The 18466-nt window shown below is 43.8% G+C and overlaps 1 protein-coding gene across 1 annotated transcript in view; it reads right to left on the bottom strand.

Moving 5' to 3' along the window:
• Positions 1 to 8076: 8076 nt before the first annotated feature.
• ppl (periplakin) overlaps positions 8077 to 18466 on the bottom strand; it is an 86440-nt gene continuing 76050 nt past the window's right edge. The window contains exons 20-23 of the mRNA XM_087998061.1: positions 14145 to 14228; positions 13228 to 13338; positions 12139 to 12231; positions 8077 to 11710 (exon numbers count right to left, since the gene is read on the bottom strand). Of these exons, the coding sequence (XP_087854187.1) occupies positions 8357 to 11710; positions 12139 to 12231; positions 13228 to 13338; positions 14145 to 14228 (3642 nt within the window). The 3' untranslated portion in view covers positions 8077 to 8356. The remainder of the gene's footprint in view (positions 11711 to 12138; positions 12232 to 13227; positions 13339 to 14144; positions 14229 to 18466) is intronic.

An 18466-nucleotide genomic window follows, 5' to 3' on the forward strand; every position in this document is an offset into this window, starting at 1 on the left:
TTGAACAAATAGCAAGTTAAAAGTAAAGGTTAAGGGGTTTTGTGGCACAGTAGAAAGCTTCTATACCACTGGGCCGGAAGCTTCAGGTTCAAGTCTCACCTGCTGTAAAATCATGCCTCAGGTTGGTGATAAATAAAGTTCATGAAGATTCCCAAGCCACTGGCACCCGCTGCTCCACATTATTTAGGAAAGGTAAGGATCTATTCTTATGTTTTATGCACGCTAGGGATATACAAGGGGATATGGCTGTTCTGACAGCATGATTTGGAGAAGCTGGTGTTGGACTGGGGTGTACAAAGTTAAAAATCACACAGCACCAAGTTATAGACCAACAGGTTTTTTCGGAGCGCTGATCCTTCATCAGGTGGTTGTGGAGAATAAGATTGTAAGACACAGAATTTATAGCAAATGTTTACAGTGTGATCTAACTGAAATTATACATTGAAAAAGACCTGGATTTAAATATATAATTTCAGTTACATCACACTGTAAATGTTTGCTATAAATTCTGTGTCTTACAACCTTATTCTCCACAACCATCTGATGAAGGAGCAGCGCTCCGAAAGCTAGTGCTTCTGAATCAACCTGTTGGACTATAACCTGGTGTCGTGTGATTTTTAACTGACAGCATGAGTAGCTGTCTCATTTCTGTTGGGTAGAAGGATGCGAGTGGATGTTTGATCCAGTGTAAACCAACAAGCCCTAGAAACTGGGTGTGAACGAAGTGCTTAGTCGGGGGGCAGTCTGATCAGGTAGTCGTGCACTGGGCAGCAGTTGTCAACAGGTGGAAGGTGACACAGGGAAGAGTTTGCTAACACAGTCAGCTAGAAAGCAGGATGCTGCCTTCATAACTTGGTGATTGACAAACATTGAGGCAACTGTTTGTCCTTTGGCATCAGAGCCTTCCCCCATTGTCATGAGTTATGGACTTTTTCTGTGTAATTAACTAAAGTATTGTATTTAAACAATTACTTGTAAGCAATACTTAAACAATTTAAGTTTAAAAGTAGCCAATTGCCTATGTGGAGGTGCCAGTGTTGAACTGGGATGGATACCTTAAAAATATGCCCCCTTGTTTTGAGGTCCCACATCCTAGGGAAACAAACCTTGCCAATGACCTTAACTATGCCCTCATGATTTTATAAACCTCGATTTTAAACACTTGAAGTGAGCAGTTCAGTGCATTAAAAATGGTGGAGAAATATCTGTACTTTGTTTTTAGCAACATAATCGAATGACATCTAGAGAAGGTGGACAAAGTTAGAAGTCACATGACACCAGGTTATGGTCCAGCAGGGCTATATTGTTTGAAATCACAAGCTTTCAGAGCGCTGCTCCTTCATCAGGTCTTGCCTCCTATTCCAAACCTGTTAGACTATAATCTGATGTTGTGTGACTTCTGTCTTTGCCTATTTTGAGATAAACTGTGGCCTGGAAACCCAAGATCTTAAAGAAACTAGTTTTAGCTGATACAACCTGAGTCTGGCAGAGAAATCATAGTGTTGAGATAATGGTGACTCTTTGCTGAGGTTTGGAAGGATCTTGCTGAAGGAAAGGGGTAATGTGAGCTCAACTCCTTTTCTGAGCTCTCTAAAGACATTTTTCTAACCTTTCATCTGGTGTAATCCAATAGTTCATTCTTTTTTGTGTTTAATAAATGCTTTACTCTTTGTGTTAAATGTACACTGGCAGCTTCTTGTGAACACATTCAGTAACTGATATCAATGGTTTTAAAAAAATGGATCTAACAAGCCAGGTTTGTCTCTGGGACCTGAAGGCTCCTACGATATTAAAAATCCTTGAATTCAAGAGGGGTCTGTGAGTGCTTAAAGAAGTTGGTGCACAGAGTATTCAACATGGGGTATTGTGTTACTTGAAGTACATTGCATCCATTAGAATGTTAAAATGGCTTTAATTCTACCAAGACTTTCGGGAGGTAGAAGATGGAATTGTAGATTATTTGACATCTTTAAAACTAAACTGAGGAAGCAGGTATTTTGGGAGCTAGCGATAAAAGGATTTTCCAAGGATGATAATGATTAAGATGATTACCCAGCATTTTGACTTAAAAGGACTTAAATCAGCAATAGATGTTACAGCCAGAAATAGGCTACAAATGTGTCATACAGCATTTAAACCCTTAGGTCCAACTAGTCCACACCAACCTTGCTCCCAAATGAAACTAGTCCCACTTCTGTGTTTAGTCTATATCCCTCCAAACCTTTCCTATTCATGTATTTATCCAAATGTCTTAAACATTGTAATTGTACCTGCACCTGCCACATCCTCTGGCAGTTCATTCCACACCAGAACTTCTCTGTTAAAAGAAAAAATTGTCCCACATGTCCTTTTCAAAACTTTCTCCTCTCGCCCTAAAAATATGCCCCCTTGTTTTGAGCTCCCACATCCTAGGGAAACAAACCTTGCCAATGACTTTAACTGTGCCCCTCATGATTTTATAAACCTCTATTTTAAACACTTGCAGTGCATTAAAAATGAAGAAACATCTGTACTTTGTTTTTAGCAACATAATCCAATGACATCCAGAGAAGGCCAGAGTAGTTCAGAAGGTCTGCAGTCAGTATACCTGAAAGTGAAGGATCCCTGGACAATGGAGTGAGGGAACTCGGATGGTTGCTCTGAAACTAAAATAATAGTGATCTTCATTTGCATCTTGTTTTAGGTGTCTTGGAGCGATATCAAATGAAAGTGAAAGAGCATTTAGAGACAGGAGCACCTGGAGGAAACCCTCGCAGACACAGGGGAGAATGTGCAAACTCCAGACAGATAGTCACCTGAGGCTGGAATTGAACCTGGGACCCTGGTGCTGTGAGGCAGCAGTACTAACCACTGAGACACCATGCTGCTAAATGCTGATGATGGAAAGGAAACCACTTGCAGCTGTACCAGCCTGAGGCGGAGTGAGTCATTTTATCAATTTTGATTTGGAGCTGTGGATTGGGAACTGTGAGCTAAATGAGACTTTTGCACTGTGGGTAACAGCTTGTGTTAAAAGGAAAACATACCAAACAGAGCTTCTATTTGTGAGGCTGGGGCTGGAAGTTAATCGCAGGTTGGTTTCTGGTCAATGGTTCTCCAGCTGCTTCATCATTGGGAAAGAGCATTGTTTAAACAGAGTGCAGAGGTTTGTTATTAACAAAGTCAGTACCTGGGAATTGGTTCCAGCAAGTTTAGAAAAAGACCTAATGCTTAGACAGATGGCAGATGATGAATGGTCACTAGGATCTCATGGAGGAGGTGTTCAGTCTGTCAGGGAGGAGTCAGAGTTTGAATTGGGTTTTGGATTGCTTTTTCTGTGTAAAGGAATCTGGCTGTTGGTACTACATGTTGAAGAATTGAAAGCTCCCTGCCTCACCTCCCATGAGCAGCTCTTGGAAGCTCAGAGAAAAGAAAATTAAGTTATAAGTGTTACTGCCTTTTCTTCAGTGAAGTGGTAAGGTGACTCTGGTCAACATCTTAAGAAACTCAAACAAAAAAAAAAGTCATTTATGTCTGTGGAGCAACACTTGTGAAAACCACTTAAGTAATCTGGCCAATTTTGTTGTTTTGTTTATCCCTCATCTATGTTTGTATGTTTCTCTTTTTTTATTATGTGAATGAGACTGAAAACAAGGGTTTTTGGGTTTCAAGTATCAACCATTTGGATTATTTTGTTTATTTTTTCTACTTGTGTTATTGTATATTTAATAATTAGGTTTCATGTTACAAGATACAAACCAGTCTCTGAAATTTAATAATTAGGTTTCATGTTACAAGATACAAACCAGTCTCTGAAAAGTCTGAGATTGGTTACTCAAAAGCCTGATAAGGAACCATTGGGGTCGATTTTGAGGGTCTTTGAATGTTTTAAATTTACCGTGTTGCGAATACAGAGAGAGGCTGATTTGGTTCAGCTGTCTGCCCCTGTGTCGTGGCATCTGATTGTTTGGCGAGCAAACTCTTGATCGGTAGAAGTGGTGCCACAGAGAACACACTAGTTAATGATTGTTGACAGTTCACTGCTGTTCTTCATTTTAAATTTATTCCAAGCAGTTTGACTCTGGTAAAGACAGTGTCCTGAGAAATGAGCCAGTAAACGCCTGTCACTTATTTTGTCAGCTTGAAGCAGTTGTTGAGCGTTCTTGTTTTTTCTATCTGCAGGTTCATTTGATCAAGTAGTCCTGAGTTCAACATTCTCACCTTTGCTTTAAAATCCATCCATGGTCCTTTCCATCAGCTGCACAACCCTCGAGATAACTGTGCTCTTCAAATCTGGTTTCTTTTACATCCTCTGGTTCAGTTTGGCTCCACAATCTTCCTCCACCTCTCTGCCTGTCTTCTCCTCTAGGGCTAACCTCAAAACCTACCCCTGAACAACTGTATGTTCATCCAACCTAACATCTCCCTGTTTGGCTTAGTGTCACACTTTGTTTCGTAATGCAAGCTCCCCCCAGGAGTCTTGAGATATTAAAAATAAAATTGTGCTTTTTGTTTTGATTAGAGATTCCCTACAGTGGAACAGGCCCTTCAGCCCAGCCAGTCCACACCGACCCTCCGAAGAGTAACCCACCCAGACCCATTTCCCTCTGACTAATGCACCTAACACTATGGGCAATTTAGCAAGGTCAATCCACCTGACCTGCACATCTTTGGACTGTGGGAGGGAACCCATACAGACACGGGGAGAATGTGCAAACTCCACACAGTCACCTGAGGCTGGAATCGAACCTGGGATCCTGGTGCTGAGAGGCAGCAGTGCTAACCACTGTGCTGCTAAATGCTGATGATGGAAAAATGACCACCAATGAGAAAGACAGGCCGAATAGCTAAATGCAGCTCAATACAGCCACAATAAGCAGCTCAAAAATATATTGTTATGGTTCATGCAAAATCAGCTTCTAGTTGCATTGAGTTTACAGTTTGGTTATTCTTAGTCCTTAATTTATCCATGGTCCTAACTCCATTATCAAAGTTTGACATTTTCTTCAGTTTAATCTTCGTTTTCTTAATTTCTATTCACACTTTTGCTGCCTCAGTGACGCATTTTGTTTGATGGTGAGAAGATGAAGCCCTTGTATAACTCACCTGCATTGCTTTTCTGCACGATCATTGATTTCTTAATTAGTCTATTAGCGAGTTTTGAGAAGATTTGTTGAGTTTTAATTAGAACAAAGAAGATTTACAGCCCAGGAACAGGCCCTTCAGCCCTCCCAGCCTGAGCCGATCCAAATCCAATGTCTAAATCTATCGCCCAATTTCTAAGTATCTGTATCCCTCTGCTCCCCACCTACTCATGCATCTGTCCAGACACACCTTAAATGAATCTACTGTGCCTGCCTCTACCACCTCTGCTGGCAACGCGTTCCAGTCACCCACCGTGTAAAGCACTTGCCGTATGTATCCCCCTTAAACCTTTCACCGCTCACCTCTCATTATTGAATCCCTCACTCTGGGGGAAAAAGCTTATCTCTATCCACCATGTCCATACCCTTTATGATTTTGAAAACCTCAATCAGGTCCCCCCCTCAATCTCCTTTTTTCTAATGAAAACAATTCTAACCTACTCAACCTCTCTTCATAGCTAGCACCTTCCATACCAAGCAACATCCTCGTAAACCTTCTCTGCACCCTCTTCAAAACGTCCACATCCTTTTGGTAATGTGGCGACCAGAACTGTATGCAGCCAAACAATGTCTTGTACAATTTTAACATGACATGCCAGCTCTTATACTCAATACCCCGTCCGATGAAGGCAAGTATACTATACGCCTTCTTGACCACTCCATCCACTGGTGCAGCAACCTTCCTGGACACAACGAACCTGATCTCCCAGATCTCTCTGCTCATCAACGTTTCCCAAGGCTCATCCTTTTACAGTATAGTCCGCTCTAGAATTAGACTTCCCAAAATGCATCACCTCACATTTGCCAAGATTGAACTCCATCTGCCACTTCTCCACCGAACTCTCCAGTCTATCTATATTCTCCTGTATTCTTTGACAGTCCCCTATGCTTTCTGCTACTCCACCAATCTTCGTGTCATCTGCAAACTTACTGATCAGACCACCAAATGCCCTCTTCCAGATCATTTATGAATATCACATAGACTAATATTGTAATTACGTATTATGCTTGCAGATTGCCCTGTCACGGCCTGCTCTATCAGTTATCACTAATAGACACTTGCTGCCCCATTTGACTTTTTAAAAAATGTTTTCTTGCAAAATCACAAGAACAATCTGTTCAACCAAGCTCTCTCCTTTCAGTCATTCCAACAATCCTCAAATCCACAAGTTCTCGTTGGTGCTACTAATTCTTGAGAGGTGTTTATTAAATGCCTGCTGAAAATCCAAGTCAAATACTCCCTACAGTTTTCCCATCTAGTTTGCCGGTCACACAATCAGAAAATTCTTAATATATTTGCTAAAACACACATTTTCCTTTTCTAAGTTGTCCTGACTCTGCTGAATCATAATGTGGTGGTCAAAATGCCTTTTACCTTTTTGTTAATCATAGGTTCTCATGTTTTCCTGACAAATGATGTCAGGCTCATGGCCTTGCTCCGTGTTCTCATTCCTTTCTTTATTAAATAGTGGGGTGGGGGGTTAAATTTGCCTCATTCCAATCCATGAGGACAGTTCTAGAATTTAAGACATTAATGGAGATCAAAACCAACTTATCCATTATTTCCACAGACTCTTTTTCGAAGTCCCTCTTCTAAATCCTAGAAGTCGGGCTTCAGCTAAAATTAAATACAAGCAAAACACTGCAGATGCTGGAAATCCGAAATAAAAACAAAGTACCTCAGTCGATCTGGCAGCATCCGTCGGGGGGGGAGAGACACAGAGAGAGAGACAGACAGACAGACACACACACACACACACACAGGGACAGAGCTAATGTTTCAAGTCCAACAAGACTTTTGTTTTCAGAACAAGTATCTTTATTAAAAAATAACAGAGAAAGGGCAGCAAATGCATAGTAACTCTTCCATCTTCAATGCCCCATTCAAGCCACATACCATTCTGACTTGGAACTATATCAGAGCATTGGCCTAGATTATTATTATGCCTGTGACATTACCACCACCTCTAGTGGGTTAAGTTGCAAATACTCCATAAACAGCAGAGACACTAGAACAGTTCATTTTTAAGTTTCTATAATTTAAATAGATCCCTTTTAATCATTCTATTCCCTGAAAGATACCATAGATGCAACCTAAAGTCAAAATATGGAGATGTGTGTAATACAGTCACAAATTCATGCAATATATTATTTTCTTGAACATTCATTCCTTTTCTAAAAGATCACCACTGAAACCTGATCTTATAAAAAGAACTACAAACGTTGCATTCACTATGAAAGCATCTGTTTTTTTTCAATGCAGAGTTAGATGTGAATATTTCATCGCCTTGGAATATAAAATTCAGGTTTAGGATGTTCAGGTCCAACTCATTGTTATAAGCTTTTTTATTGTTCTGCCTTTTTCCCCCGTACCAAAGTATTGAAAGCATCTTTGATTCCTAAAACAGAATGAATAAATTTTCTCAAGTTTTTTTTCTCTTCCCTCCCACCACCCTCCTTGTTTGGTCTTTGGATCCTGTAGGCTCAGTCCATTGTTCAGATTGAATTCATTGTGGGCAACTATAAGTCATTTTGGAAATCAAAGGATTTTTCCTCCCATTTTAGATATCCAATATAAAAAGATACTCAATTGGTGAAAAAGGTCTTCTGGTGTCAAGTATCATGTCTCTCTTTATTGATTTACTTTAACTTTCTTAATTTGTGTATTGCAAAATTTGAGAGGCTTTAAAATTCTTCAAGCAAAAATGATTGGAATACTTGATGTCAACCAAGTGGGAAACTCAAGACTCGAGTTGGAAATGGTCTTGGATAAGATTCCATCCTGGTCTTCTAAGCTAGGGAAGGCAGCAACTGAATCTTCATCTAAGTGTTTTCTTGGGAAGTTCTCCCTTCTTACTATAAGGGAGTATACTATTCTATCAAGTTGCCCCACTAATAACTTGGGGTCTAACTTATTAGCAGCTGTAACACACAAGATTCGAATACGTGTTGCCTCCCTTTACATGTTTTATTGCATTTAATACATCTGTATAGAAAGTAAGAAGGAAATGTTCTTTAAAATACAAAAGCTTCTAGAAAACAAGACAGAGTCCTGAAATGGTAGCAATAGGTGCTAATATTAATATTGGCATTAATTCAGGTAGCTTCCCCCCAACATCCCATATAAATTCAGCTGGAGTCATCCAATAGTTGGAATTCTTCTGCTTTTGAGTTGGTCTGTATGCTAGTAGCTGTAGGTGATTGTGCTTTGATGACTGTATCAAAGAAAGGCACTAGGGAGACTTGGAGGAGACAGGGAGCAGCAGAAGTCCAGTGGCCTGGTCAACAATGGATATATCCAAGGCTTCCTTGTAGTTGATGTGGCGTTTGCTAATTGGGTCCACCAGATCTTTCGGATAAAAGGTCTCATCTTTGAGTTTTCTGGCCCCGTCATCATCTATCAGACCAGATGATTTCGCTCGTGTTAACGATTTTCTTTCAGAGGTGACTGGGTCGATCAGACCTCCAGTTAGGTACTGTGCTTCCAAATACCGTTCCGCAGCCTCACGGTAAAGCCAGCCGCGCTCTGCGGCCTTAGCAGCTGGAAGCAATGTCTTGGTCTTTGGGTCTTCAATTCCTTTGTAGGCGCTCTCAGCATTGGACAGCCTCTGTTCGAGCGCACCATCAATGAGGCCAAGTTCCGCAGCCTTCTTGATCTCAAATTTACTGCCGTCATTCACGTGGACAATTCCACCGGTTGCAGCTTGAGCTTCGAGAAGCCTCAGGGCCGTGTCTGTGTCAATCAGATTTCGGTTAGCTGCGTTGGTGATCGACATTTTCCGATCGTCGTCCACGTCAAAGATGCCTCCGATTGGCTGTTGCTTCTCGTTAGTCAGCGAGAAGTTCAGGAGTTGGTCAGAACTGGTGGAAGAGTTTGGCTGGTGCTTGGCTGGAGATGGTGAAGGTGTATCATCGGATTTTCCCGACACCAGGACTGCAAATTCTTGGATGGGGATCTCCTTATTCACGTACTGCTTAAACTGCTTCTCAGTAATCTTTCCCTGCTTCAAAGCTTCATCAATGGAAAACTTCTTGCCGGATTTTCGATCATGGAGAACTGAGGAAATGCCTGAAGGACCTTTTACTGTTATCTCCTCCCAGTCGCACTCCTGACTTTCAAGATTGATAAACATGTCCCAGTTAATGAGGCCAAGGTTATAGGCTTCCTTTGGTGTCATTTCTTTGCCAGTATCTGGATCTATAACTACAATGTGACGTTTTAAGCTGTTCTCCCGCTGTTCTGTCTTTACTTTCATGGTGTTTAATTGCTTCTCCAAATTTGCAATTTCAGTATTCTTGGATGTCGTTGTCTGTCTAAGATCATCGAGCTCCCTCTGGAGCGATTCAAACCGGGACTCCATAAGATCGGTGTTCCCAACCTCTGACGCTGACTTCTCGGACTTCACGTCTTGGGTTTGTTGAACGGTCACCTGTATGTCTGACTGCAGTCTCCTGCACTCGTTGACCAAGTTCTGGTTTTCCCTCTGCAGTTTGGCGTTCTCCTCTCTCAAATGCTCCATGTCCTTCAGTCCCTTGGTGTCTTTGAACTCCAAGTCGGACAGTTTCGCTTGCAGGTGGTTTAGCTCATTCTGCAGGTCCCGCTTCAGTCTCCCCTCGTCCTCCAAGCTCGTCCGAAGACGCTCGATTTCCAATTCCGTCTCAGGATCTCTCTCGATCTGAACTTTCTCTGTGACAACATTCTTCTCCTTGACTTTTGTTGTTTCAAGTTCTATCTGTTTGAGTTTTAGAGCCTGGAGATCGTTCTCAAGGTTATTGCGATTCTCTTTCTCATCCTCCACATGCAACTTCAGCAGTGAGACCTCCTTTTCTTGCATAGGGTCCTTCTCCAAGACGACCTTCTGCTGCACCGTCACTTTGTCTCTGATCTCCTTCTCTTTCTCCTCTAGGTCATCGAGCTTCCTTCGCAGCCTCTTGACCTCCAGCTCAGCGTTGCGTCGAGCTTGCCTCTCTGCTTCGAGCTCCTGCAGCTGCTCTTCCAAGTCGGATTTCCGGAGTTGCAGTGTCTGGATTTGGGCTTTCAGATTTTCCTTCTGCCTTCGCTCCTGCTCAATTTCACTCGCCAGGTTCCCACATTCCGCCTTTAAGGTGGGATCTTGCTCGAGCTTCACCACCTCCTGGTGCACCACCTTCTCTCGCACTTGCGCCAGATCCCTCTTCTTCTGTTGGATGTTATCTTCGTTGAGGGACCTCTCCCTCTCCAGCTCCAGCTGTTTTTTCTGCTCTTCTGCGAGTTTGGTTTTAAGGAACTCCACTTCCTGTCTGGTCTGCGGATTCTCGCGGTACTGGAGAACCTCATTGACTACTTCCTTCATCTGAACTGGAGGTTTGCTGTTCTTCAACATCTCGATCTCCTTCTCCAACTGACTGATTTCCACCTCTGCTCTTTCCACTTGGCGTGTTTTGTCCACGACCTCGTCCCTCAGCCTCTCCAATTCCTGCTCCGTTTCGGGGTCGGGTTTGTACTTTATGACTTCTTTAATGTTGTCCTTTATCTCGACTTTTGGACCTTTATCTTTTAAGTGTGTGATTTCATCGTGGATGCTCTTCAGCTGCTGCTCGGCGTCTTTGTAGCGCCTCTGCTGCTCGATCAGGTCATTCCTCAGGTTGGTGACCTGGGTTTCCGCGTTCGGGTCAGGCCGCACAATCTCGCGCACCTTCTCCTGAACCACCGGCTTTGCCTTTTCCTCCTCGAGCGTCTTGATCCTTTTCGTAAGCTCGGTGATCTCCCGATCGTGGGCTCGTTTCTTGGCCATCTCATCCTCGTGTTGGCGCCGCAGGTTGTTCACCTCGTTCTCCAAGTTCAGGTCTTTCTCCATCTTCAGCACTTCTTTCACGGTCACTTTCTCCTCCTCCTTGGCCTTTTCCTGCTCCAGTCGCCTCAGTTTTTCTTGGAGCAGCCTCAGTTCCTCATCTTTCTGCTGCCGCAAGAGACTTTCGTGCTGCTTATTGTCCTGGAGCCGCTTGTACTCCACCTCCAACTCTGGATCGTTCTTCACCTTGAAGACCTCTTTCTCTGTAATTTTCTCGTGCTCCTTGCTCTTCTCTTCGGTCAAGACCCGGAGACGTTTCTGCAGCAGCACAATATCATTTTCCTTTGCCGCCTTCTGCCTTTTGATTTCTTCCAGCTCCTCCCTGAGCCTCAAGATCTCGTTCTCCTGATCCTTGTCCTGCTCGATTCGCAACACCTCCTTGACCACATACTGCTTGGCGGGATCTTTCTTTGCTTGCTCCAGCGTGCGCAGCTTGCGCCGCAAGATGTCCAGCTCGTTCTCCAAGGATTTGCTCTGCAACTGTTCGTCGGCCAAAGCTTCCTGAACCCTGTTCATCTCCTCGTCGAGCTGCGGGTCGGCGATTTTCTTCACAAACTCTTTCTTGACCAGTGACCCCTGCAGCTTCTGACCCTCCAAAGCCGAAATCTCCTGCTGCACTTTCCTGATCTGGTTCTCCATTTCCAGCCGGCGTTGCACCTCGTCATTCAGTTGTTTGTCCTGCCCAGTGGAATATTTAGGAGCCGCGGCGTAGCTTCTCGACTGAACCTGTTGCTGGATCTGTTCCATTTCCGGTTGCTGCAAGTAAAACAAGATAAGACGCTGCAGGTTAGGGCGGACTGGCCATGCTAAATTATCCATTGAGTCCAGGGACGTGCAGGCTAGGTGGGTTAGCTGTGGGATTTAGGGGTTAGGATGGGATGCTCTTCAGCGGGTAGGTGTGGACCCGATGGGACGAGTGGCCTGCTCCCACGCTGTAGGGATGTGATATACAATAAAAAGGTCAACACTGGTTTTTACTGCATGGATGTTTACATTAAATTACACCCGATGCCTGTTTTATAAAGACTCCAGTTTGTTGAACAGGAGGGACTGGTGCCATAGATGCCGACCTGGGTGGGGAGGGGCGCGGGGCGGTCGGGGGACATTTTTGGCAAATCCTTAGCTCAGCTTCAGCCAAGGCATTGGCACCAGCAATCTTTGCCACATATTACGAGAGCAGTTACCTGTTTCAACAAGCCCTGCGCAAACTCCAGGTTCCGCATTCGCTGATTGTTCTCGGCTTTTGCTGCTGTAAATTTGGTGGCCAAGGCGGTTTCCTGCGGATTAATGACACAACGTGGTCTGAGTGGTCAGGTATACAAAAGGCTTCAGGTCCTTGCTTAGTGAGAGGTCATAAGTAGGCTCAGTAATGGCTGCCTTCTCGGAAAAAAACTGGCTAAATAGTTCAGTGGCAACATGTCTGATAAGGCATTGGAGCATGATTGGTCCACTCAGCTCCTCAAGCCTGCTCCACCATCCAATAAGATCATAACTGATCCTCTCCATCCATTCCACCTTCCCACACATTCCCCAGATCTCTCAATCTCCTTGGTTTCCAAACTTCTATCGATCTTGAAAGAACCCACAATCCTCTGAGTGAAGAAGTGTTTCCTCATCTCGGTCCTAAAGGGTTGTTCCTTATCCTGAGACTGCCCCCATGTTTTAGATTACAGTGATACATACCTATAATGTATATTTAAAAACAATTAGCTTATTACAATAGAAAGGGGCAACTTCCTGTTTATTTTAAGAATATTCATTGGTTATTTTTCAGACTGGAGGATGTTAGCTATTCACCACGATTCACTGTTTTCTGAATGTAAGACTGGCATCCAATTAGACATGGACTCTTCTATTCCATGAGCCCTCTGTTTTCTATATCAGCCTTTTATGTGGTAACTTGAACACTTCCTTAGAATCCACATTGACCACATCCACAACGGATCCCTTCATCAACCTTCTCCGGAACTTTGGCAAAATATTCAATTATATTAGAAAACGACAATCCATCTTTTACAAATCTGTGTCGGCCCTTCCCAATTAACTCAAACTATGCCAAATGGACCTGTTACTGTTTTCCCCTTAATGTTGCATGGTCTTCTATTCATACACAGCCCTATTTTCTCTATTGATGCTTTTCATTTTAATAATTAAAGTTCAGTAAACATTAGCAATTTACAAATAATTTCAAGAGCCGTGTTTGAGAACATAACATTAAATGATTCAGTCAGTGAAGAGTTTCAAAATAAGGTGCGCTTTTGTCAGGTAATTACCTCCTCTTTAATCTTGTCAGCTGGCGATGTGAATTTTGGCTTTTTGGAAGATGTTTGCACATTATCAGGGTTGATCAGTGATTTGAACATCTCAGCCTCAAGTTCATAATCCTGTGATCAAAGACACAGAGTTGGAGACAAAGACTTACAGAAAGAGGAAAAGAATTCGTGCGAATGATTCTCTTTCTTGTATTTGTTCATTACGAAGAGTTGAAAAATCTCACTGGCCAGAAATTTGGAAGTGCCCGTTATTTGAGCACGCCATTCACAGGAGTGAGATAACATCGTACTTGTGTTTTTCATTCCTGCCCCAGTGCCTTGATGTTATTTAACGTCCAGCAACGAATGGGGAAATGGGGACATTTCTTGACTGTTCAACTCATGTACCTCTCTTTCACCATGCCCCCCTCCCCGCCCAACTTTATTCTGGCAGCAACAAACAAGACAAATCTGGATTTAACTCTCAATCCCACCCAGCACAACCGTGCTTCTCTTTTATTCACTCACAGGATGTGAGCATCACTGGCCAGGCAGCATTTATTGCCCAGAGGGCAGTTAAGAATCAACCATGTTGCTGTGGGTCTGGAGTCACATATAGGCCAGACCTGGTAAGGATGGCAGATTTCCTTCCCTAAAGGACATTAATGAACCAGATGGGTTTGTCATCATTAGATTTGAATACTGAATTCAATCTGCCATCTGCCTGGTAGGTTTTGAACCCAGACCATTAGCTGGGTCTCTGGATTAATAGCCTAGCAATGCCACAAGGTCATTGTATCCCTGTCCTAACACTTGTCTAGTTTTAAACTTGGTGGGGGAGTGGGGAGAAAGATAATACTTGTTACGCCTAATCTACTGAATAGAAAAAGCAACTACCATTCCAATATTAACCCCACTTTCTCACTTTGTCTCCTTACCTTAGCTGCTTGTTGATATTGCTGAGCATTACTGGATACTTTCACTAGTTCCGGCTCCTTGTTAGTAATATCTGTTAAAATACGCTGTTTCAAAACGGAGAATGAAATTAAGGTTAGAACTAAAATGAATGCGACTCACACCACAATAATGCAATTCGACATTAGCTTTATGGATTGGCTTTGAAAGTACTCAATGTAACCTTCTGGAAAAAGGAGGTTGGAGTGAGAGGTAGGGAAGGACAGGCTGAAGGAAGCCATTGTTCATGTGTTTCGTCTGGCTTCACCAGGCAAGTCCAGCAGTGAGCGTAACAGGCGTGAGTTAAAATCCTTTCAAGGTGCTAAATACACCAAGGGAACTCTTGTTTTCACACTCATGAGGCCTTCCCTCAGGCTGACAATCTTCCTGGATCCTGTGCAGGTGAAAAGGCAGTGGGTTGCTGGGTTGAGAATGAGCGGGAGTCACCCTTTTCACCCCCCTCCCCAGTTTCCTGCCCCCATCCACCACCTATCAATAGGTAGGGATGTAGCTGACCCTCAAACCTCTCTCTAAAAATCTCCCACCACCATGACATCATCCTTGTGGTTCCTCCATATGTTGATGGAGCGAATTTTTATACGTGAGACCAGATATTGCATTCAGCATCATTAGGCCAGTCTGGTTTAGTTAGTCGTAGAGTAATAGAGATGTATTGCACAGAAACAGATCCTTCGGTCCAACCCGTCCATGCTGACCAGATATCCCAACCCAATCTAGTCCCATTTGCCAGCACTTGGCCTATATCCCTCCAAACCCTTCCTATTCATATACCCATCCAGATAGTTTTTTACATTTATTTAGAGAAACTGAACAGAATGATGATGTAGGAGATGTCAGCTGCTGAAACCCGGAGTGCTAGGGTCTTCTTTGTGTAGAGTTGTTGCCATTAACCTTTGTTGTAATATTAACCTACAAAGCCTTACGGGTAGGCAGTGGTGAAAGATGAACAATTAACAAGTTTTCAACTTAAGAGGCACACAAGAATTAGATTCCCTACAGTGTGGAAACAGGCCCTTCGGCCCAACAGGCCCTCACTGACCCTCCAAAAAGTAACCCACCCTATATTTATCCCTGACTAATAACCTACACTACGGGCAATTTGGCTTGGCCAATCCACCCTAACCTGCACATCTTTGGATTGTGGGAGGAAACCCAAGCAGACACAGGGAGAATGTGCAAACTCCACACTCGAGGCTGGAATCAAACCTGGTGCTGTGAGACAGCAGTGCTAACCACTGAGCCACCATGTCATCAGTACACAGGCTAACGTAGCCTGTTATTTTACCATCACAGAGTCATAGAGATGTACAGCATGGAAACAGACCCTTCAGTCCAACCTGTCCATGCCGACCAGATATCCCAACCCAATCTAGTCCCACCTGCCAGCACCCGGCCCATATCCCTCCAAACCCTTCCTATTCATATACCCATCCAGATGCCTCTTAAATGTTGCAATTGTACCAGCCTCCACCACATCCTCTGGCAGCTCATTCCATACACGTACCACCCTCTGCTTGAAAAAGTTGCCCCTTAGGTCTCTTTTATATCTTTCCCCTCTCACCCTAAACCTATGCCCTCTAGTTTCTGGACTCCCCGACCCCAGGGAAAAGACTTTGTCTATTTATCCTATCCATGCCCCTCATAATTTTGTAAACCTCTATAAGGTCACCCCTCAGCCTCCAAAGCTCCAGGAGAAACAGCCCCAGTCTGTTCAGCCTCTCCCTGTAGCTCACACCCTCCAACCCTGGCAACATCCTTGTAAATCTTTTCTGAACCCTTTCAAGTTTCACAACATCTTTCTGATAGGAAGGAGACCAGAATTGCACGCAATATTCCAACAGTGGCCTAACCAATGTCCTGTACACCCGCAACATGACCTCCCAACTCCTGTACCCAATACTCTGACCAATAAAGGAAAGCATACCAAACGCCTTCTTCACTATCCTATCTACCTGTGACTCCACTTTCAAGGAGCTACGAACCTGCACTCCAAGGTCTATTTGTTCAGCAACACTCCCTAGCACCTTACCATAAGTCCTGCTAAGATTTGCTTTCCCAAAATGCAGCACCTCGCATTTATCTGAATTAAACTCCATTAAGACCCGTTAACTACACTAACACTAGTCGAAATGTGTGGTGCTGGAAAAGCCTAGCAGGTCAGGCAGCATTTGAGGAGCAGGAGAGTCGATGTTTTGGGCATAAGCTCTAACACTGGGGAAGGGACATAGTTATCTCCAAAAATGTAGTAACCTGATCCAAGCTGCTGGTCTGTACTAGGTCAGACTAACAATAAACTGACAACATCCACTCAGAAATAGTCATTTTTAGATCAGTGGGTGTAGCTATTCCAAAGCTTCTAATTTAACCCTCTCAGGCCAACTTAGATAACAAAGGAAGGTTTTGGAAACAAAAACAGAAACTGCTGGAAAAGCTCAGCGGGTCTGGAGAGAAATCAGTTAGCGTTTCGGGTCTTGGATGGGTATATGAATAGGAAGGGTTTGAAGGGATATGATAATAGACAATAGACAATAGGTGCAGGAGTAGGCCATTCTGACCTTCGAGCCAGCACCACCATTCATTATGATCATGGCTGATCATCCTCAAATCAGTATCCTGTTCCTGTCTTATCCCCATAACCCTTGATTCCACTATCCTTAAGAGCTCTATCCAACTCTTTCTTGAAAGATCTAGAGACTTAGCCTCCACAGCCTTCTGGGGCAGAGCATTCCACACACCCACCACTCTCTGGGTGAAGAAGTTTCTCCTCAACTCTGTTCTAAATGGCCAACCCCTTATTTTTAAGCTGTGTCCTCTGGTTCGGGACTCACCCATCAGCGGAAACATGCTTCCTGCCTCCAGAGTGTCCAATCCTTTAATAATCTTATGTCTCAATCAGAGCCCCTCTCAGTCTTCTAAACTCAAGCGTATACAAGCCCAGTCGCTCCAATCTTTCAGCGTAAGATTGTCCCGCCATTCCAGGAATTGACCTCGTGAACCTACACTGCATTCCCTCAATAGCCAGAATCTCTTTCCTCAAATTTGGAGACCAGAACTGCACACAATACTCCAGGGCCCTGTACAGCTGCAGAAGGACCTCTTTGCTTCTATACTCAATCCCTCTTGTTATGAAGGCCAGCATGCTATTAGCCTTCTTCACTACCTGCTGTACCTGCATGCTTGCCTTCATTGACTGGTGTACAAGAACACCCAGATCTCTCTGTACTGCCCCTTTACCTAACTTGACTCCATTTAGGTAGTAATCTGCCTTCCTGTTCTTGTCACCAAAGTGGATTTGTCACCACACATTTATCCACATTAAACTTCATCTGCCGTGCATCTGACCACTCACCTAGCCTGTCCACGTCATCCTGTAATCTCCTCCTCACATTTCACCCTGCCACCCAGCTTTGTGTCATCAGCAAATTTGCTAATATTACTTTTAATACCTTCATCTATATCATTAAAATACATTGTAAAAAGCTGTGGTCCCAGCACTGATCCCTGCGGCACACCACTGGTCACCACCTGCCATTCCGAAAGGGAGCCATTTATCACTACCCTTAGTTTCCTATCAGCCAACCAACTTTCAATCCAAGTTAGTACTTTTCCCCCAATACCATGCGCCCTAATTTTGCTCACTAACCTCCTATGTGGGACTTTATCAAAGGCTTTCTGAAAGTCCAGGTACACTACATCTACTGGATTTCCCTCGTCCATCTTCAGAGTTAGATTAGATTAGATTACTTACAGTGTGGAAACAGGCCCTTCGGCCCAACAAGTCCACACCGACCCACCGAAGCGCAACCCACCCATACCCCTACATTTATCCCTTACCTAACACTACGGGCAATTTAGCATGGCCAATTCACCTGACCTGCACATCTTTGGACTGTGGGAGGAAACCAGAGCACCCAGAGGAAACCCACGCAGACACGGGGAGAATGTGCAAACTCCACACAGTCAGTCGCCTGAGGCGGGAATTGAACCCGGGTCTCTGGCGCTGTGAGGCAGCAGTGCTAACCACTGTGCCACCGTGCCGTTACATCCTCAAAAAATTCCAGAAGATTAGTGAAGCATGATTTCCCCTTCATAAATCCATGCTGACTCTGACCTATCCTGTTACTGCTATCGATGTGTCGTAACTTTGTCCTTTATAATTGACTCCAGCATTTTTCCCACCACTGAGGTCAGACTAACTGGTCTATCGTGTCTCTGTTTTCTCTCTCCCTCCTTTCTTAAAAAGTGGGATAACATTAGCCACCCTCCAATCTACAGGAACTGATCC

Source organism: Chiloscyllium plagiosum, unplaced genomic scaffold (assembly GCF_037043375.1).
Source record: "Chiloscyllium plagiosum isolate Xiang-an unplaced genomic scaffold, Cpla_swu_hap1 HiC_scaffold_20, whole genome shotgun sequence".
Classification (NCBI taxonomy): domain Eukaryota; kingdom Metazoa; phylum Chordata; class Chondrichthyes; order Orectolobiformes; family Hemiscylliidae; genus Chiloscyllium; species Chiloscyllium plagiosum.